Source organism: Ascaphus truei, chromosome 4 (assembly GCF_040206685.1).
Source record: "Ascaphus truei isolate aAscTru1 chromosome 4, aAscTru1.hap1, whole genome shotgun sequence".
NCBI classification, from domain to species: domain Eukaryota; kingdom Metazoa; phylum Chordata; class Amphibia; order Anura; family Ascaphidae; genus Ascaphus; species Ascaphus truei.
The window spans coordinates 252,005,974-252,029,527 of record NC_134486.1 but is presented as its reverse complement, the minus strand read 5'-3'; the positions used below and the strand labels follow the sequence as shown (position 1 = coordinate 252,029,527).

General features: G+C 40.5%; 1 protein-coding gene across 1 annotated transcript in view; it reads right to left on the bottom strand.

Moving 5' to 3' along the window:
* Nucleotides 1-23,554, bottom strand: part of RSPO3 (R-spondin 3) — a 125,844-nt gene that overhangs the window by 27,648 nt on the left and 74,642 nt on the right. The window contains exons 2-4 of the mRNA XM_075597265.1: nt 16,942-17,133; nt 15,313-15,459; nt 14,114-14,309 (exon numbers count right to left, since the gene is read on the bottom strand). Coding sequence (XP_075453380.1) covers nt 14,114-14,309; nt 15,313-15,459; nt 16,942-17,133 — 535 coding nt within the window. The remainder of the gene's footprint in view (nt 1-14,113; nt 14,310-15,312; nt 15,460-16,941; nt 17,134-23,554) is intronic.

Here is a 23,554-nt window from a genome sequence, read left to right as displayed (position 1 = left end):
TTTCCTGGTTAATTTTGATAACATGTGAGGGGGATTATCCCCATTTTTTATTTATATACAATGTCGTACCCTAGATTATTGCACTATATTCCCCTCTTTTCATTTTACCTGAGGATATTTACTCTGTTATTTGTTCCTATTCTGGGAGTTCTATAGTCAATATTTGATGGTTCAAAGTAGCATATCTATCCAGTAACCTCCACTATGTCTGAGGCACTGGGAGACCATTTATTTTGTACATTACCTACATGTTACCATGAATCATTTTTAGTTAATGTAGAAGGAAAACAGGGTTATGAGTTAAACAAAACGTTATGCTTCTTGTTTAGTAATGCCTGGCAAAGTCTAGGATATAAACATCTGTCATCTGCCATTCATTAATTACAAATGACCACTGGGTGGTGAATTCCAAGTTTAGCAGCTGTGATCTTTCCAAATCTGACCTTTTCTGAAACTATGTAAAAAAAAACAGTGTTATGGTCTACTCTGGTTGTAGCCAAGAGGTGCAGTATGCAGAGTGTAACATTTAGATTAGTCACTCAAAACAAAACATTTAGGCCCCCAATAATCTACAAATAATCTACACATTTTCTCTAGTGATACAGATTTTACCACTTTTCCTGCAACATTTACTAATATGTACAGTCCTTTTGGGTTGTCAAGTGCAGGGGTTAAGAAGTGATATATTAACTTTTCACTGGTGCAATGTTCAGGTCCAAACTGATAAAAGTAAAATATCCCATGGAAAAAAAGGGTTTTCGTTTATTTTCAAGAATATGTATGTTATATTTTGAACACCAAAAGACAGAGGTGCCCAATGCTACATCCAATTGACAAAACATATATGGTAAAAAGTATAAAGTTGGAATACCTCAATAATAATAATAATTACTTCTTTATTTAGTTAAACCCTTTGGCCAAAGCATCATAAGCCTGCATACCACGTGTATTTTATATTTTGAACAAGGATTGCAGCAGGGAAAATGTTAGTACTGTATACACTTCCAAGTGTCAGAAATGTGTAACTGCATCAGGATGCTTGATAATAAAAAGGCACTATCCAGTTGGTCATTGTACTCCACTTTGCACATGACATTATTGCATTGCTAGCCTTCTTTGTTGGCGCAGTCATTGAAGTGTGATAGTACATGAAAGGGAAGGAGGGAACAGTGTACCAGTCTATTTTTTAATTGGCAAATGTTCACATTTTTTAGAGAAAAAAAAGAAACAAAGTGGTCTCCTTGCCTGGTGCTAAAGTAGAAATTACATTAACCATTTAAAAATGACATCCAAAAGCTTTTCTCTTTAGTTTATAGAACTTGGATATTTTGAACCCAATTCCACAAATTGTTTAATGCAATGCTGTTTAAGCCCCGCTGGCACTGTAAGGGTTAACAACACTTTGACCAATGGTTAATGCAGATATAAACCATCCAGCAACAGAGATGATTAGTGTGAATTAAAGGTTACATGGATGAAAGGATATAAACTGCATGTCTTAGGGGCTCTGCAGTGGTCCATGTAGATAAAACACTGCAGCATTCCTGAGACATCGTGTCTGAAACCTCCTTTTTTCTTAAACAACAGAACAAAGTTGATGACTAATGGGGAAAGGGTATATCAGAGAGCAAGCTGGTAAAGCAGATAGGATTCAAAGTACCAGGGCTGTAAATCTTGGCACTTGAGCTACTGTTCTTCGCTACTGGTTAATATTTTTTTTCCACGAATTTGTGAAAATGCCAGATGGTTGAGGGAAGCCTTCATCTCTTGCAATCACGTCAGCAATTTAGCCTTGAGGTTCTATTACTTAGCATTAAATATATCAGCAAATCAAATGCAGATGGCAACTTTCCATTGTCATCCAGTTTTGCACAATTGTACCAACCATCAAGACACTGAACAAGAAAGAAAGAGCTGGAAACAATAAATACATTTATCATGATTTAAAAAAAATAAATAAAAAAGAAGTGATATGAAGAATGTGGCAAAAAAATTCAAGATCAGATCAATATGGGGAGTCAATAACAATATACAGTTACCTGCAAAGATTCTTATTAATTTATTCTTACAGTATATAGTGCTGACAGTAACGCAGCTCATTTAAATAAGATCTCAAATACTGCATAATCTCAGCATACATGATGAGAACAAAGTTACTTACAACAGCAATAGACATGTGTAGGTTGTAGAAGGCGTTGCATGGAAAAAATTATATGTGGGATTTCATTTGAAATATCAATAGAGAATATGGATGACTTGCATATGTTGCTTGGGTGAAAGTTACAAAACAAGGGGACATGAAAGAAAATGCTTTAACAAACAGGTTGTGAAGCATAGAGGGAGATTCTTGAGTGAATCTAAAAGTGCAGCTAGGGTTAAAGCAAGACAGTTGAGAAGCACTGAGGGTTAGAGGAGCGTAAGGGGCTGAATGAAAGTAGCATGGTCCTGAATGTGGAATTTAAAAAAACGGAGACCCTCCACCTTTTAACACAAAAATAGATACAATTTATTTGCTCTCTCGGTGTGGGATAGATCAGCTTCCAAACCAGTGACCTCTCCAAAAGAGGCAAAATACCATGTGCAATTTACTTAATGCTAAGATAATATTACCAATAAAAATGGTGTTGATGGATTTATTGGTCTATACTTATATGCAAATACAACAGAAGTGGTATTAAATGCATCCTATCCAGCTGATCATTAGCAGATAACTCAATCAATTTCCCAGTCACATTAACTAGCCGAAGCTTCAGCTACTGACAGAAATAGTTACAAAAAAGGTACAGCTCAATTTAATTGGTACAGAACACAAAAAACAGGTACAGTACCCGTTAAATAGCTACAGTCTATATAGAGTCTATATAGAATGCCACAGAGGTCTGTGTGTGAGTAATGCTAAGAGAAATGGCCTTAGTTGCAAGAAGAATAGCTATTAGAAACATACAATAATCCCAGGGAAAGTGTGAAGGGTAAATGTGAACAGACAAGGACAAAGAAGTTGAATCAGTATTTACTGTATAAGGGACATGACAGTGATACCGTCTACTGTGAGTTCAAAAGCAGAAGTGGAACCTGTCTCACATTAAGTTTCCTATTTTTTTTTTCGTAAGGAAAAAACTCGTAACTCGTAAAGAAACAAATCGAGGTTCATAAAAGCCAGAACCAAAACATGAGTGAAAGTGCTCCCACCCCTTAAGTACAGTATTACTGTGCCACACGACACCTTACCACCCATTCACTTGATTATGCCATAAGTTCGTTTCTGGAGCTGGAAGGTATCCCTATAGGCTTAGGCTTAAGCCTATAGGGAACCATGTTAAAAATGGTTTTTGAAGCAAAAAGTGGCACTGTGTGCTCATTTGCATGTCATTCCCCAGAATCCCTTGCTGCAGTGGAAGTGCTGTGTGCTGGGTGATAATAGTGAAAGGCGGGGTTGCAGACCTGCCTAAGACATGCAGATGAGCATACAGTTGTATTTACATTTGCATATTTGCTTTGCTGTGGAGGGTTTTGTCACTTTTTTTACTCGCCATAACTTAAGTCAGTATATATATATATATATATATATATATATATATATATATATATATATATATATATATATATATAAAACAACGGAAGCGGAACACCAAAAACCATAAGATGCATTCTGAAATAAAGGCCCCTTAAATACCCACGTCTGACCCTGCAGTGTATGTAAAACATAAACATCAGGAAACAGTAATTAGGCTCAAGTTAATTTTGGAATCCAAGAGGCCCGGGGAACAATCGCACAGTAAGGTCATTAACCACACTGGTGTCTTTAACACACAAAACACACACTCCTCTCAGCTGTGTTACTAAGATCTTCTGCTTTTCCATACCATGCTGACCCTGTTTAGAGTTTGATATGCCACATGGGATTGTGTGTTTATTTATTTCACTGATTAACTTGTCCTCTCTCTCTCTATGAACCATGTATATTATGTGCACAAGAACAATCACTATTGTAATTTGTTTGTATACGCTGTTGAAATGTCCCATGACTATGATGGTAAATGAGTTACCTTTAAATACTCCTACTCATGTGTTTGACACTGCTACAGTTTGTTTATTCTGTGATGTTTGATAAAGTAACCGGAAATATAACAGAACTCATTTATTTCGGTCATGAATAAACTGTGAGATTAGGGACTCATTTTTCTGTTGATTTTGTAAAATAAACATTTTGATTTTTAAAGTGAAATGATGTTTGTAATTTCTCCTGGCTTTCAATGCAGACACACAAAAATCAAGATGACATAGGTAGGACATGTAAAGATTGAAGGACAATCAGTGCAAAACCACCCACGATTTCCTCTGCACCATGCTATATTATTGATTATCCCTACGGATCAAATAGAAACAGCTTTTGATTATCTGTAAATCGATGGTGATTGATGGCACCAAACTTTTCTGTTCAATTATTGTATATAGAAGGAAATGATACGTGTGGCATATGTTGTACTCTTGGAATCTAGACTTCTGAAATGACCGAATATTGTCTCATTTTGGTCAATAGAGATGTGCAAAAAGTGTCCCTACTCTTTGAGCTAAAACGTTTACAAAATCAGTCTTAGATGCTTCAGGAACCCTGATATATGGCTCATTAAAATTAGGTAATTTTGCAGGCATGTAAAGTGTATTCACAGGTATCGCAGCACGTGTTGTATAGATGTGTTTTGAGCGGTACAGATGTAGCAGGCAATGGTGCACCTACTAGTGCAACAGTGCATCGGACCCACCCCTTTTTTGCGAGTGACTAATACCATTGCAATGGCGGCTGCTCCCACGGATGCGTTATGTTCTGCTGCAAGCTAGATCTGTATGTAAGTCACTCCACTAAATAAAACTTGAGACTGTCAACACCAGCCCTATTGTTGCCTGCTTTTTGTTGTGTATACCCCATTTTTGTCCCTAGCTTATCATTTGATGTATTATATTGGGATTAAGTCCTTGTGCACCATATGTATTGTACTTTAGTAGATCACTTTTTTTGCCTTAGTTCTTCCATTGGTTTCATTATCCAGTACAGTTGGTCCACGCTTATCCGTCGGAATGCGTCCCGCAAACCGCTGTCGGATAACGGGCTGTTGAATTGCAGGTCCATGTTAATCCATGGCGGTGCGCGTCGGATAAGCGATTCCGACATCGGAAAATGCATCCAGCATTATGCGATGTCGGATATGGCGTTCGGCGGAAAGCGAACCGGCGGATATCGAGGGCCACCTGTAGCGCTGTCTTTAGTTTCATTATAAAGTACCATTCATAACCACTAGAAGTAACAAAAATCCAACCACATGATTAGTTACTTCTGTAAGTCCCCTTCATATGCACAGCAAAGGACAACTAGCTATAACTAATCCTGCCATAGCCCACATGCTGCATACTTGCTGCTGCAAGTTTACAACGCTGCTGCAAGCCTCAGCTTGGAGCTACAGTATCATTCTGTAAAAACTGTACAACCCTCTTCCCTGCAATCCATAACTTGATCCTATGGGCTAGGACCAAGAACTTTGTGTTGCTCCAAGAACTCTGTATCTGAGACTCCCTGGAACTGGACCTCAGCTAGGAGGGACCAGCATAACCTGACCAACCTTCCTGTACATTTTAGGCTATGGTCTCGCCTAATTTTACTGTGGTTTGTCGGTCAACCCCTTTGTGTACCATACCTTTCCCTATTAAACCTATTCATTTAATATCTCTCATGTCTGGCTGATTATTATCTCACATGCTCTATAACTACCCACTGCATTTATTTTACGGTTTAACTTTTTCGTATTTACTCTGGGAGTTCTGTTGCACATAGATTGGTGTGGATCCCATTACTCCGCTGTGTACTTTGCTAGCCAGTGTATGTTTCATATTTTTATGGTTTTGCTTGTAGTGTACTCTCTGGGAGCTTTGTGGCTTAGTAGCAGGCCTAATCGTCACCAGAGACTACAGTATATGCCTTCATAGTGATCACAGCTTTCTCAAGAGTTTGTGTGGTACCTGGCAATTGACAGAACACTCGCTGAAAAAAAGCAATTGTTTTGTAGGTGGCAGAGAACTGGGTGGTGCTCTTGAGTGTTCGAACCGGTAGCCCTGGGTGGTGGCGTGGCATGGCTTTGTGCCATGATATATATATATTTCAGTATTTCAGTATTTCAGTATATGCAACTGAAACAATCTTAGGTAATATCCCATATCTGAATCCTGTCTGCTTCAACTGTTAATTGAATTAAGCATTGACACCTAGGCAGGGAACACCCTGTGTAGGAAACAATCTGTTTGAATGTGCCTCAGATGTGCTAATTAAGCAGACAGAACCACACTGTCAGGTGACTTAGGCCCATATAAACTGTGTCAGAACAGCTAGTCTGCCTGCAGCACATATCCAAGTGGCACATTATAAGTGGCAGGACAACTGAACAACTGAAGTTTAAAAGGAAGTTCAAAAGAAGTGAGGAAGAAGTGGACACCCCATCTGGCCCTGATTCCTGCATGTGAACTACGCTGGAAAGGAGGATATCATCAATACTAGACTGCATCATTACTGCTGTGATGCTGCCTTTACCATTTATATTTGCTGTGACTTCACTTCTTCTCAAATTATGCACTTCTTTTTACCAGCCTCAGTATGTCTCTAACTCCATTCATATATCTCCATCTCTCCTTCCTTCACCACTTCTCTGTTCACATGAACTCCTTTCTTACCTGCGTCCTCTGACACCACACAGCTATATCCCCTGCACTAAAAAACACCCTTACAAATCATCCTCACACATCCTCTTTCTATCCATGCTTCTCATCCTTGCTTCTGGGGATATCCCTCCCAATCCTGGTACCTGTCTTATTCCTACATGCGCTCGTCCTCGCCTGCCAACTGCAACCTCTACTCCTTCTGGTGTCAACCCCTCCAACCTCATACCCATCCCCTGCTACCCTCCCTCCTCTCTCCCTTTCTCCTGTGCCCTTTGGAATGCTCGCTCCCTCTCTAACAAGTTCCTCTCTGTGCATGACTTCTTTCTCTCTCACTCCCTGCTTCTCTTTGCTATAACTGAGACCTGGCTCACTCAGTCTGACTCTGCTCTGGAAGCTGCCCTCTCCTACGGTGGCCTTTCCTTCTCCCACACTCCGCGCCCTGATGGCAGGGGTGGAGGCGTGGGGCTCCTGCTCTCCTCTCTCTGCCGTTACCGAACCCTTCCTATTCCCCCCTCTCTTGCTTTTCCCTCCTTTGAGGCTCACACTGTCCAGATCTTCTCTCCTCTCCCTGTCCATGTGACGGTCATCTATCGCCCACCTACCTCTACTCATTCCCCTTCTGCCTTTCTCTCTCACTTTGAATCCTGGCTCTCTTTCTTTCTCTCCTCAGACTCCCCCGTTCTTCTCCTTGGGGACTTCAATTGCCACATTGATGACCCCTCTCTCCCTTGGGCTTCCCGCTTTCTTTCTCTAACCTCTTCTTTTGGCCTTCAACAGTGGACTGCAGCCAGCACCCACAAGGATGGCCACTACTTAGACCTGGTTTTCACTAAAAACTTTTCTCTCTCTGATTTCTCCATTTCCCCTTTTCCTCTCTCTGACCATCACCTCATCTCATTCTCTCTATCTCGCTTCTCCCCTTCTCCATCTCCATCTACCCCCCGGTTCTGCAGAAACCTGCGCTCTATTCACTTACCTGACTTTGAGTCCACTTTAAGCTCTCCTCTCTCAGCTCTGCTACAGACTCTGACAACCTGGTCAGGAACTACAACTCTGCCTTGTCCTCGTCTCTTGATCTACATGCCCCGCTTTCTCTCTGCCGCACTCGCCCTTCTAACCCTAGACCCTGGCTAAATTCCCACACGCGCATGCTGCGTTCCTCCACTCCTTCCTCTGAACGCCTCTGGAGGAAGTCTCACAGTCTCGCAGACTTCCTTCACTACAAATTTATGCTATCCTGTTTCAACTCTGCCCTCTCGCAAGCTAAACAAGCCTATTTTCTGCACTAATCAATATGCACAAGTCTAACCCACGCCGACTGTTCTCTGTCTTTGATACTCTACTCAAACCACCCTCAGCTGCCTCTCCTTCCTCCATCTCCGCTCAGGACTTTGCTGACTATTTTAAGGAAAAGGTGGAATCCATACGGCAGAACATCCCCTCTGTTTCTTCCTCCCATCCTACACCTCTTCCTAACTCTCCTCCTGCCATCCTTGACTCTTTTTCCACTGTCTTAGAGGAGGATGTGTCGCTGTTGATCACCTCCTCTCCCTCTACCACTTGCCCTCTTGACCCCATTCCCTCCCATCTCCTAAAACCTCTTGCTCCTACTATAATCCCTACGCTCACACACATTTTTCACTCCTCCCTCTGCTCTGGAACCTTTCCATCCTCCTTCAAACATGCAACAGTCATACCATTACTCAATAACAGCAAGCTTGACCCTACCTGTCTTTCTAACTATCGACCTATCTCCCTCCTGCCTTTTGCCTCTAAACTCCTTGAACATCTTGTATTCTCTCGCTTGCTCCATTTTCTCAACACCTATTCTCTCCTAGACCCTCTACAATCTGGCTTCCGCTCTGCTCACTCCACCGAAACAGCCCTCACTAAAATAACTGACGACCTCCATGCTGCCAAAGACAGAGGTCATTACACTCTGCTCATATTACTCGACCTCTCTGCAGCATTTGACACAGTGGACCACCCTCTTCTCCTCCACATTCTCCATACTCTAGGTATTCGGAACAAAGCTCTATCCTGGATCTCATCCTACCTCTCACATCGTAGTTTCAGTGTCTCTTCTGCTAACACCTCCTCCTCCTCTATTGATCTCTCTGTGGGGGTACCCCAGGGCTCTGTCCTGGGACCTCTTCTCTTTTCTCTGTACACACTCTCTCTAGGTGACCTAATAACATCTTTTGGGTTTAATTATCACCTCTATGCCGACGACACACAAATATACTTTTCAACACCTGTCCTTACACCTGCTGTACAAACCAAAGTTTCTGAATGTCTCTCTGCTATATCATCCTGGATGGCCCTCCGCCGCCTTAAACTCAACATGGCTAAAACAGAGCTGCTCATACTTCCTCCCAAACCTGGCCCTACTACCTCCTTCCACATTACTGTTGGAACTACAATCAGTCACCCAGTAGCCCAAGCACGCTGCCTAGGGGTCACACTCGACTCCTCTCTCACATTCGCCCCTCACATTCAAAACATTTCTAAAACTTGTTGCTTTTTCCTCCGCAATATAACAAAGATACGCCCTTTCCTCTGTTGCTCGACTGCTAAAACTCTGACTCAGGCCCTCATTCTCTCCCGTCTTGATTACTGTAACCTCCTGCTGTCCAACCTTCCTGCCTCTCACCTGTCTCCCCTACAATCTATCCTAAACGCTGCTGCCAGAATCACTCTACTCTTTCCTAGATCTGTCTCAGCATCTCCCCTCATGAAATCCCTCTCCTGGCTTCCGATCAAATCCCGCATCTCACATTCCATTCTTCTCCTCACTTTTAAAGCTTTACATTCTTCTGCCCCTCCTTACATCTCATCCCTAATTTCTCGTTATGCACCATCCAGACTCTTGCGTTCTTCTCAAGGATGTCTTCTTTCTACCCCCTTTGTATCTAAAGCCCTCTCCCGCCTTAAACCTTTATCACTTTCTGCCCCACACCTCTGGAATGCCCTTCCCCTCAGTACCCGACTAGCACCCTCTCTATCCACCTTTAAGACCCACCTTAAGACACACTTGCTTAAAGAAGCATATGAATAGCACTGTGTATATTCTGAACACGATACATAAAGCTTGGCCCCCTGCAGATGCACTTACCAGAACTCCCTCCTACTGTCTCTGTACGTTCTACCTACCAATTAGACTGTAAGCTCCTCGGGGCAGGGACTCCTCTTCCGAAATGTTACTTTTATGTCTAAAGCACTTATTCCCATGATCTGTTATTTATATTATCTGTTATTTATTTGATTACCCCATGTATTACTACTGTGAAGCGCTATGTACATTAATGGCACTATATAAATAAAGACATACAATACAATACAATATATATATAAAAAAATTAATAAACAAAAAATAATAATGAAGGGAACACCAAAAAGGTGACCCACCAAAGCACACATTCCTTTGATGTTTTTGTAATCTAAAGGCTTTTTTTTGTGTTTTTTTTTTTTTTTTAAATACAATACGCCTTAAAGTTCACCATTTATAAAGTTCACCATATATATATCATGCAGCAAAAGCCATATTTCAAAGATTTAGATTAAACAGCCAGATGTTGCTTTGTAATTTTTGATGAAACAAAAAAATTTCGCCAACAAAATGTTTTTGCGTGCTTGATCGAAACATTTGCACATCTCTATTGGTCAATACCACAATCTTGTTGCTTGATCTTTTCATCATAAATTATAGGATATAAATTGTAATGAAAAACTTTTGCACTGAGTTATTGTTTTCAGTGAACATATGGCTGTGTGTTTCCAATGACTGCAACTTAATGTTTTGTTTTATAATAAATGGACCACTGCAGCGTTCTGCTACCTACTGTGTTATCCTTTGTCTTTATTTGGGGGGGGGGGGGAGGAAGAATCCAGTCAAATTTTCAGTTCAAAGACATACAGGAATAATGTACAGTATCCATTTTTTCACCGAAATGTGAGATTTATTTTATTAGGCAATGCTTGTTTTTCTCCATGAGCTCCAATGGTTTTGACTGAGACTTTCTTGTCATCCACATTTTAACCATTCTTCAAATCAAACCATCATTATTATTATAGAAATATCACTGAAAAGAATTCTCAGCTGCTCCACATATTTTGCTTTCTTTGGCACAATGTCAATAAATAAGCATACAAACTATTGATCACAGTAGCGTATTTTGAGAACATGTAGGTCACAAACTAGTCCTATTTATTCAGACATACAGCTAATGGTATATGCAGATTTAGAACGCATGCGCATTTTGTTGTAGCCAATCCTAGCATCCAAAGTTACCCACATCATGAGAGCTGACAGTAAGCTAAAACCATTCACTGAAACAGAACAAGGTATATATTTAGCTCCAAAAAACTTCTATAGCTATTGAAGTGTGATGAAATATATTTGGAAAGCATCAGTGTATCAAGGTTTTTTGTTGCAATTGTGTCACACTTGCAACAGCAAGCCATTTATAAGCAGTAATGTGAAGTTGTGAGACCAAGGGAGGATCTATTTCATACACATACAGACAAACAATGAATGTATCAAAGTATATATCTTTTACCATTATTTTTTCCTTCTGAATAAAGTGACCACTGGTGACCTTAATGTGGCTATAAAACGTATCAAAAGGATAGAATTTAAAGGCAAGAGGGAAAAAATACCTGAAAATGTTAAACGGCATTATGAAGCAAGTTTTAAATATAAGGAGCTGAAGTGAAGTAAGGAATTTGATTTGCATGTTTAGTCACCCAAATGCTACTGTTTCACATGTTAGTATGTATATTCTGTAGCCAGGTCCCCTATGGCTCGCCGGTCTCTCGGTTCCCCCTCCCTTACCTCCGTGGCATGTCTGGGAGCTGCAGGGGAGAGCGCGTCGCCGGGGGCTCCTGGCGGCATTAGCTACAGGGTGCCGCCATGTTTAGCTGGCTTGCGCATGCGCAGAGGCATCGCGGCGACCATATTGAGATTGGCGCGAGAGTTCGCGCAGGCACAGGAGATTGCGCGATGCGGCGGCCATTACAAGGTTGCACAGGTGAAGAGAAGATTAGCGGCAGCCATTACAGGATCGTGCATGTGTGGTAGAGATTGCGCACGCGGTCCCAATAGTAAAGAGGTCCCGCAGAGACTACATTACCCAGAAGCCTCTGGGGACTGCCCTATGATCCCTATCACCTGCTGCATTACAGCCAATAGGGTTTACAGATTCTCCTGCTGCAAAGGGGATACATTGTTGCACGCTGGAGACAGGAGTTAGTAGGAGCTGGGACATAGACAGGGAAGGGTGTATATGTGCAGGGAGGCAAGTAACCTCTGCACTAGGCCAGAGATCTCCCCTAGTGTCAGCTAGGCCATACTCATATACTAGTGTGTGGTTGCTACAGGGACAGGCCCTTAGGTAGGGACCCTGCCCCTTTAGTTGTTTGCTAGTTCAGGGACACAGCCAGAATGCTGTGCAGCCCTGAAAGTTACAGTCTATGACCAGACCTTGACCAGTTACAGAGACGGTTTCTATGGTGGGATCATCCTACAGGACATCATCCCACGCGGAGGCGGAATCGTCGTGGGATCAGAGGATCCACTTATCTCCACGTCAGCGCGCCCGGGTGTGGACACACCCGGCAGGTATCATAATACACCAAGTGCACCAACTTTATCCTCATCTAGTATGGCGCTGATCACTCCTAAAGGGTGTGGGACTTTGGATACATGGTGAGGGGTGAAGGCCCTGCGAGGCGTGGAGCAGTTGTATCTCTAGTCATGATAGAGTCTAGTGTTCAGGGTTATCTGTTATGTCTATGTTCAGTAAAGACCTTTCTATTTTTACAAAGCTATGTGTTCATTGTGATTATGTCCTGTGAGGGGCTGCTTCCGCTTTGCTGGGATCCCTCACAGGTGGAGGCGCTGCATATAGTAAGTGATATACCCAGGCTCTCCGTGGCAGAGGCGCAGGCTCCTGGAGCCAACAGGTACAAGAGCAGCACTGGTAGCTTCCTGTGTTCTGGGGGGAAACAGGGCTACAATTTGTATTTATATTTCTCCGTGTATAGCGCCACACATGTATGCAACAAAAAAGAAAAGACAATAAAATAGAGGGAGTTATAATACAAGTGCAACAAACATAAAAGCAGGCAATAGGAAAGGGAAGTCCTGCCCCAGAAATCTTACAATCTAAGACGAATACATTTTTTTTTATAACTGTTGAGCGTATTCCACACATTTGTCATTGACAGATGTTAATTGAGCTCAGAATAGTAATATGTGAACTACAGATTGTAGTGTAATGTGCGGTCATGATTTTACTTATTCATTTGTAATTGCTCTAGCATTCTGCAATGTGTCTTAAGTGCTTATGGTTAGGCAAAAAAAAAAAGAAATATAGCAGTATGTAAAATATTATTTTAAGAACAAACCCTATGTTCAAAAAGAATCAAATGAACGCCCGTGACTGGGATGGTAGAAAGCAAAGGTGCTGGAAACAAGTATGTACATAGACAGAGAAACTAAAGGTATTGGCAAAGTGAAACCAGATACTTATATATTACTATTTTCTTCTTTCAAATTGACACCCCGTATAGCTAATATGAACAAGTGGCACCACGTGACTGTTAAGTGACTGCTAAACAGTCCTGTTCTTTTGATCCTTAATGATAAGCCTTGTTTTAGAATACACCAGCTCTTCGATTGGCAGATTTTATTTCACTTTGTATAGTAGATCTTTAGTAGTTGGACAACTTGCGAAGATGTCTATACAAAAGGCTGAGTTTTACCGTAGATTTGGGACTCTTTATTGACAGATAAATGATTGTGACATAAAGTGGATTAGCTCAATATTTTCATTTAGCACATCATTAAACTCGATTGCAAATCTGCTGCCTCTCTGTGCTACATCAGATTGTGTCTGCGATGAGTGTGAGTGGGTGGATGAGAAGGGAATTTAACACTTAATATTTTAAGCCTTTTGGTATTATGTTACATTATCTCCAGCTAAAGTAACATTTACTCTAATCTTGATGCATGGTTTTGGGAATTTTTCCTCAACATATTTTTGAACTCCAATCAAAGTGTGATAAAACGCAATGAGTGCGAGCCAACTGCATACTTATCAAATCCTCCTGCCCAGAGATTTCACAAACATTGCATGTAAATGCTCTTCTCCCACCCAGCTGAACCACACATATGCGCTAATACAACAATCCATTTTTCTGACAGGGGAGTATATTAGGAATAAGCAACTTGGTTCGGGGGGGGGGGGGGTGAGGAGGAGGGTTGGGCAGTTTCCAATTCAGACATGTTGATTGCCTTGATTAAAACATGTGTTGATAAAATTCCTTAAATAATCCGCAGAGATCATATTCTTTTCTTAGACAGTGCTCATTTGTAGATGTTTAGTTCTTATGAAAGCAAAATTACCTTTTTCTCCCTTGACATTTCTTTCTCTGCACTATGCACTTCCTTGTCTCAGTTGTTGGCGGGCAAGGTATACCCCGGGGTGAGGGGCGCTGTACAATCTCCCGAACTCTTGTTTCATTGCCACGTTTGAAGTCGCAGGTTTTCCCCCTCTTTGTACATGGGCCCCAAGAACTCCATTCACTGACTGCACAGTGCACTGTAGGAACAAAAACAATAGCTCAGTCTAGCGTATGTGTCCAGAACAGGTTTACTACCATGCTCTAGCTAAGTTAGTATATAACGTCTTAATGTAACAGAGCGCCTACATAGATTCATTATTAGATCAACAGTATGTGCATCAAGAATGTGATTGCCATGAGCTAATTAATAACATGAACATTGCTATGACATGAACTGTTTTAATTAATTATTGGCTCTAGCCATGTGTTCTATACAGTCATGCCAAGATAAGTGGCAGTGGAACCAGGAGTCTTATTAAGTTAACAAAGGAGTGGTGGCTATGCTCCTGGAGATTATCTGGGTCAAGTCATATAAGAAAAATGCCTATTGCCGTCGATGGAATTTTTGCATTAATAGCTTATTAAGGCCAATATATAGGGAACTGGCACATAAAATTGTCATGTCAGTAGAATTTTACACATTACCAGTTGTAGGTGACAGTTTTTCTCCCGCAAATTGGGGCAAATCAGGACCTGTACTCTAGTGCAGTTTAGAAATGCTATATATGCTACCATGCTCCAGTCACCTACTTATTATACCTAGCTTAATCTTTAATGAATATCCAGACTAATTACAGTTCTTTAAGGACCATGTTTTTAATACATGGATTATTATGTTTTATTTTTGTCACAATGATCTCAAGGGCCACAGGAACACACAGTCCAATTAGTCACTGGCCTCACATTCAGTGCAACCCACTCCTGTTCTATTCTGTTCTTCACTTGGGGTAGTATGACATTTTCCTCCATGATACCAATGAAGTCCCTTGTTACATTGTCATGCAGAAAGACACCTCAGGAGAGTGTGTTTAGACCTCTGGTGGTAGTTGCAGAGCTCAGTCAGCAAGAATAATGGTAATCTGACACGGTTTTGCACCGCCATACACATTGGAGATTGGAGATTTCCTTGTTTCATGCTAATATCGTGAGACTAGACAAGTCAACCAGTTCTTCCTTTACAACTTCTTACATGCTACTTACCAGTACTGCTGCACTCCATACTGTGGTTGTTGTTTTCAAACCCATTTGGACAGGTGTCAAGGCACTTCCCGCTATGTAAGTAAAATCCACCTTTACATTTCGTGCAGAAATTGTTGTGGAAACATGTTTCGCAGTCAGCTTTACATTCTAAAACACAAAAAAGACACTAATCATGTACATTGTTGTATGTAGTGTATGCATGCCAACTTTGTGTACCTATTCATTATGTACTGTAGGAAGATACTGTTCACTAAGCCTCATCTATTGCTATCAAGCTACAACTTATTTTTTGATCTCTGCTGGGTCTCTACAATTTTGCAAATCTATACAGAACTCTAGAAACTGGACTTTATTTTATATATCTGCACTTTTAGTATAAGCTATGAGTTCTTTGTAACTTAAAGCAACATCAGAGTAAATCAAACTCATCTTGTTGAAAATAAAATGGCATTTAATGAGCTATTCAGATCTCATTTTTTTTAAAGAAAACATTTGTTGACCTTTTCTATAAAGAATGCTGTAATCACATTGCACATTTGTTTTACAATTCAGCCATTATAGAAAGTACAGTAGAAATAAGTTAATTCATTAGTGGTAATGAATGTCCCTCCCATCCCCCCACATTTTTATTAGCTTCACAGGCTGAAAGGCACAATATTTTCCTTGCTGCATACTCCCAAAGGGCATTTTAAATATACTATCTCTGAAATGTCAGAGAGGTAGGGTTATTGGCTCATCTGCTTTACATAACAGTTACTGAGTCCCTACCAATTTTCCAATTAGTGCAGGTATAATACACCCCAGTGTCAGTCTGGACATCACCATCTATTGAATGGTAGGTGAACGTATAAGGCTGACAGAGAGAAATATGTGTAAGTTTTATTATATTCACACCAGGGAAATTGTGCACCCAGTTTGCCTCTATAGTAAGGTAACTATGATACTGGCTTTAGCCAGATTTTAATTGCACTATTCACATTGTATTGTATTGTATGTCTTTATTTATATAGCGCCATTAATGTACATAGCGCTTCACAGTAGTAATACATGTGGTAATCAAATAAATAACAGATAATATAAATAACAGATCATGGGAATAAGTGCTTTAGACATAAAAGTAACATTAAGGAAAAGGAGTGCCGGCCCTGAGGAGCTTACAGTCTAATTGGTAGGTAGGGAGAACGCACAGAGACAGTAGGAGGGAGTTCTGGTAAGTGCGTCTGCAGGGGGCCAAGCTTTATGTATCATGTGTTCAGAATATTCACAGTGCTACTCATATGCTTCTTTAAACAAGTGTGTCTTAAGGTGGGTCTTAAAGGTCATACTTTATTTAACCCCTTCAGGGCTCTCACACTTTTTTCACCAGTATATGGGACAACTATTACATATATATAGTGTAGGTACCTGCATTAAACGGGTATGCCTTGACGTGGCATGCAGGCTTACAAATGCTTTGGCCAAAGGGTTTAACAAAATACCCTTTTTCATGAGATTATTATTTTATCTTAGCCTAATTGGTAGGAGCGCAGGAATCGTTCTTTTTGAAAGGCAAAATATGTCAGGATGAATATATTCATCATTATGGCAAGAAATGTTATAACAATAACAAAGTGTTACAAAGTGACTTACTTGTACACTTATTTATTTCTGGAGATCGCGTCCCATAGTATCCGCTTGGACATGAAGGGAGACAGACCCCGACTTGCTTCATGCCATTCCTTACCAGAGCAAAGAACAGTCGGGGCTTACACGACAAGCATCCATTGTAATCAGAACATGTGGCACACCCGCCTTGGCAACCCTGGCTGACATTAGGGTGCACTGAGGAAAATAAAAGACAGGAGGGTGTTATTTAAAGCTCTCAAGCTTATCAGCAATATAACTGTACCAGATCTATGCTACAAATCGGCAACAGATGCATACATAAATAGCAGTTTATCCCAGACCCTATCTAATTGAATACTGCAAATACTTTTTTGATCTTTGGCTTTTAATTCTGCACTTTTATTTGGAAACACATGTTCCATGTACGATCCATGTTTCCAGCTCCTGTTCTGTGAAGTCATACTAGGTCACTGCAAACATCTACAACATTTGCAGATATGAAGCATTTCTTATATTTAGTCCACAAGACAGTAAAAAATAGTATAATGTAATGTAGGTACCTGCTTAAACGGAGTTTACATTGACAGGCTTAGCAGTCTTAAATCATTGTGTGCTCAAAGGATGCAACTAAATAGCTCCTTTGTTAAAAAAAAGACTTGGGAGCAAAATGTAGAATTCCACAAATAAATTGTAAGCCAATTTGGGAATAGTGCATGGTTTTTGTGTTTGTTTTCCATACATTTACAACCAGTTCACTTTCCCTAGCAATAAGGCGTTTCGCAAAAATACTTATTTTTTATTTCCTTAGCAGCGTACGACAGTTTTATAGTGTTCCTGATGCATATTGTTATAGGGGTAGGTCCGAGCTCACGTAATTCTCTTATGCTAAATGGTTGTTTTTGGAGGTTCTGAGCTCCTTGCCAATTCTCCAATTAGCAAATAGGAATAAAACACTTTTACAATGTGGTAATCTCTACAGGAGAAGGTGGTGAGTGTCTGTGACTGAGATACTGTAAACAAGAGAGGTGTGTGTGTGTGTGCAAGAAAAGCAAGTGAGAGAACTCTGACATGAGGATGGGACGAGGGGGTGGAGGGGGGAATTATTCTTGAACATGCGATATAGATATAATGACTTTTCAGTAAGGCATTTGTGCACTCACAATTTTTTCTTCATACAGTAATGCTAAGGGAATTTATTTCTGTTTTTTGACAGTTTTAATTGCACCGAAATGCAGATGGCATAAAAGTTTAATATATTTAACCCTTCGTGCACTTTCAAATATTTCACGATGTTTAGACTACAAAACAATAGCAAATATTATGTCACGATGTTTAGGCTACAAAACAACAAGAAATATTATGTATGTAGTGTAGGTACTGTACCTGCTACACTGGAATTTACCTTGACGTGAATAGCCGGCTTAAATAATTTTTTGATTAAAAGATGCAACTAAATGATCCCTTTGTTATAAGACTTAGGATCAAAATGTAGCCTGTCACTAATAAATTGCAAGCTAATTTGAGAGGAGTGCAGGTTTCTGTATTTATTTTCCATGAAGCAAGTGAGCAGGTAATACATCGAGCTTGTTAGAGCAATGGTTTTCAGACAGTGGTCCACAAGGCCTTTCCCTAAGCCCTTCAGCCTCCTCTCTCATGTAGTCTATTTCTACTGCAGAGAGGAATTGGAAGAAGGAACTAGGGCGCTATCTCGCATGAAATTCAATAAAAATCAGTTTAAAAATTGTATCGAAATAATTAAAAAGTAGTAAATGTATAATACTACCTTCCCGATGACCCCTAAGGGTGCCTCAAGCTTGAGGCCATTTGCGGGGTGTCAAATTCCTGCTGCTCACCCAATTGGATCTAACCTTGATCCTTAGGGATAGTGTACACAAAAAGAAATGGGGAGCGCTGGTTAAACAACTGGTTAAACACCAACCGCCACAAACTCACAAACAATGGCTGCTGTTTGTGGAATAATGATGAAACAGTGATACGGAAGATAAAAGTATGAATATAATAAATACTCACACAGCCATGTGTGAGTACACAGGTAAGTACTGGTTTCTTTTGGGGTCCTTATCCCAATATTCTCCCCAGTCGACTGTGGATAGCTTTGATGTTGTCTGTGTGTGCAGACTTCTCCGTAATCGCAACCGCCCAGCAGGAACAGCAGACAATGATGGAGTAGATTGTAAAAGCACATATTTATTTAATACAACAAAGCAACGAGAGAACTCACATGCAGGTCCTTATACCACGGCTACAGCACTCTTCCGGTACATTGCAGTACCTCTTTGCTCCGGCTCCCGCGCCTGGTACCACCGCTGGAACGCAGATGGCACGCAGCTGTGCCAAGAGAGTACGATGGCCGTCCAGGGATAAAAATGGCACACTTGGTAGAGCAATGCGTTTCGCTGATGTTTCAGCTTCATCAGTCTCAGAAATCAAGTGTGTAGGATCCTCAGAGGTTTAAATACTCCCCTACTAATTATAACAGTCTTTGAAATAATCAATCCTAATGATAACATTGGTGCTGTAGTAAATCTTAACACCTGTCATTGCAATCTGTTCTACATTCATACTAAGCATGGTAGTATTAAAGCTTGTATTCCTTTTAAAGTGACACCCCCAAATGCTTATAAGATATCTAGTATCAATGTAGACACGCTGCTCTTATAAGTTTATGAAGCATCAGTTTCATTTATAGTATGCTTCCATGGAAAATAAACACCAAACAGTACAGAGTAATCCATAATCTTAGTCCTGCTGTTCTCAAACAGTACTATTAGTATCAAATTAAAAGACGTATTTCAACAATTCTGTACTAATATATGTGTAGGCTGGTCCAGACTGACTCTCTGCCCCCTGTCATGTAAGTCCTTAGTAGCTTTAGGCTGTGGCAGGCTATCCTAGGGGCATTGACCCCGCTCATGCTGACTCTCTGAGTCACAGAAGTGGGGGTGACACAGGGTCCGTGTATAGCCAATAATCGTTCAGACCTTGTGCCCTCCCCTTCTGGTGCCTCAGAGAGGAAATGCTAAAAGAGAGAGAGAGAGAGAGAGAGAGAGAGAGAGAGAGAGAGAGAGAGAGAGAGAGAGAGAGAGAGAGAGAGAGATCAGTAGCAGCAACATGTTTCTAGAGGAAGGAAACAGGGCTACAATTGGAGGCACTGCTGAGATGCAGCAACAGGGCAGGCTATCAGAGACTTTGGCAAGCAGCAGAAGTAAAAGAGGCTGTGGCCAGGCCCCTGATGCTACCCCAGGGATCCCTGGGCACCCATCCGCATTAAGAAATGGGAGTTTTTTCCTAATATTGCTCCAGTATGCGGACCCTCAATGATCTCGAGGTGTGTCCCACATACTTGAGTCCACATGGGCACTCCAGGAGACATACCACGAATGACGTTAAATAATGAATAAAATGCTCGATTTTAAAATGTTCTTCTGTAACATGTGATGAAAAGTTAATGCGTTCATTCGTAGCTTGTGTGCACGTGTTACATTTAAAACAGTTAAAAAAATCAATGAGACTTGGTAACTAATGTCAGAGTTTCTCTTGTTCTTGCTTTCTGAAAACACTGGGAGAAAATTTTGCTTTTAGGCTAGTTGCCTTTTTACACATAACCACTGAGCAGTCTGGGATATGACCTCTTAGCACTGGGTCCTTTTGTAGCAGGTACCAGTGTCTCCCTGTAGACAGATGTTCACAGAGGTACACACGTGGAGTCGTTTATAATGTAAAATTATAATAAGGCTTTATTGTGCCTTTTCCTTTTCATCAGGAAATTCATCCAAACACAGGGGGGGGGGGAACAAAGCTTCCATTCACTTGGGAGTATTTCTAGTGAAACACTATGCAATAATTCACATCTCCCTTAGTCAAGCAGTTCTCGCAGCCCCAAAACATATAACATGAAATAAGCAGATATAAGCAGTCTCTTAAGAATAAAAGTCTTATCTGTTTCTTGGAGGGAAAATCTCACTTCCTGGTTCAGCTTCAGGTGCAGTAGTTTTCCCTGTGTCTTGAAATCAGGTCTGCTGTGCAGAGCTCAAGACTGGTCAGCTCCAAGGGTCAGCTCTCAGTCAGAGCTAAAGAGTCACTTCCTGTCTGAACAGACAGGTTTTTGTATACAATCTCAATCAGGCAGGTGGTGTTTAGTAATTAACTACCAGAGGTTAACCACCACACTGCTGGATTAAAGGCACATTACTGAACAGGGATAAGTCCCCTGTTACACTCCCTATATATTTTTTTAATCCTAGTGGCCTCCCGGTTATATTGAGTCACAAAGTGTAGACTTTTTGAGTTGTTACTTGCACTTTCTTTTGGTCACAAAATATCTTCTCTTTTTAAAAGATTCGTCCTTGCCACTGCGGTTTTTATTAGATCCTGTTTATAATTTCTTTCTAAAAATCTCTTTTAAAATTTCAGTTTGATTTTTAAAATCAATGGCATCAGAACAATTCCTTTGTATTCGCCTGAATTGTCCATCAGGAAGGTTGTTAATCCACTTGTGGTGGTGACAACAAAAATTTAGGAGATAATTATTGACGTCAACTTAAAAAAATAATGTTTTTGTTGTAAGCGTGTCATCTTCTATATACATGATGAGATCCAGAAAGTCAATTTGTTCTCTACTCTTTTCTGAAGTGAACACTAGGTTTAAATTATTATTATTGATGTGTGAGAGAAAAGCATTCAGGTATAGCTCGTTGCCATTCCAGACAAACAGGATATCATCTATATATCATTTCCAGAGGACCAGTTTCGCACCAAAGGGATTACCCGATCATACGTTGTCTGATTCCCAGTCTGCCATGAAAATATTGGCAGCCGGATGAGTGATGTCTCTAGTATCCCTCTGGTGTAGCGTGCGTGTCACGGATGCGTCTCACCGAAGACCGGAAGTGATGTCATCCGCTCCCAGGGGTTCCGGCCAGTGTAGTAAACGTCACTCTACGCGTTTCACCTACTCGGTTTCATCAGGAGTAACGTTTAATGAATGGTAGGGGCATATATACCCTAGACTTAGTTCCCATAGGTTGAGGGAAACCAAGGTGTTAATAATTATGCTAATTACGTACATATTGGGCTGAAATGAGACAGATCTTTAGTCTCTCTACATCAAACATATGTAGAGGTCAAAAAAGTGCTAACAGATGCAGATGAATTAATTTGTTAGTTAAAACATAGTCATTAAAAACATGTATACATATATAAAAAGGTGATAAAACAGTTAACCCTAAATTGGGGACTATGATTGGGGAACAGGGTATGTAGATTTAATAATGACAGTTGGTGGGAGGCATAGTCTAGTGTGGAGACAGAGAACAAAAAGTTAGTATAGGCTTATAAAAGTATTATAAAAGTTCTATACAAATTCCTATAAAAAAGGTTTAATATCAAACTCCAAATTCAGACCAGAGGGGGACATGGTCTTTAATTCAAACATCCAAAATTACCCCCTTTTAATAAGAGCTGTGTGTCTATTGCCCCCTCTCCAGTGTGGCATCACTTGTTTAATAGCTTTAAAAGTTAACCCTTTAGGATCTGAATTGTGTGCCAATAAAAAATGGTTTGAAACACTGTGTGTGGTCAAGGGAGGAGGAGTGGTTATTATGGACCACAGCTATTATATGCTGGAGTCCAGGAATATCTTGGGTGACACAAATACCTATTTGAAATTGAAATCAAACCCCACCACGTTGTACAAAAAGGAACTGCAAATAATACTAGAGGATGGAAGAAGACGGGGAATATTGGAGGAGCACGAGTTCCAATTCCTCAATGTTGAGGACCCGGTATTCCCCGTCTTCTACTTTTTACCTAAGATACATAAGAATCTCACACATCCTCCTGGAAGACCTATAATCTCTGGCATCGGGTCATTAACGGCTAATTTGTCAGAGTTTATAGATAGCTACCTACAAGATATTGTGAAACAACAAAAATCATATCTTAAAGATACCAGTCATGTAATCATGCTATTAAAAGATATCCAATGGGAGGAGAATTATGTATTAGTCACCACTGATGTGACGGCTCTATATACATCAATCAGACATGATGATGGGTGTAGAGCCGTTAAGTTGTTTCTGGAAAAGGATGGGAGATTTCCAGAGGCACAGATAGAGTTCCTTATTGGATGCATTCAATTGGTTTTACATAAGAATTTCTTTTGGTTCTGTGATGAGTTTTTTCTACAATTATGTGGGACCGCCATGGGGACCAAATTCGCGCCCAGCTACGCCAATCTACTTATGGCCATGTGGGAAGACCTATACATATGGTCTTGGGTAGGACTGGATGCGAATTTGGTCACATGGCGGAGATATATAGATGATATCATCTTTGTTTGGAAGGGCACATTGGAGGGTCTTACTACATTTCTTACTTACCTTAACAATAATGAATTTAATCTTAAATTCACTTCCACCATCAGTAAATCCACTGTGAACTTTCTGGATCTTACCATTTACTTGGAAAATAATGTTATTAAAACCAAAAATTTTTTCAAAGATGTGGATGCTAATAATTACATTTTGCAGTCCAGCTGTCACCTCAACAAATGGATTGCAAACATCCCATATGGCCAATATCGTAGGCTGAAACGTAATTGTTCAGACAACAGTGT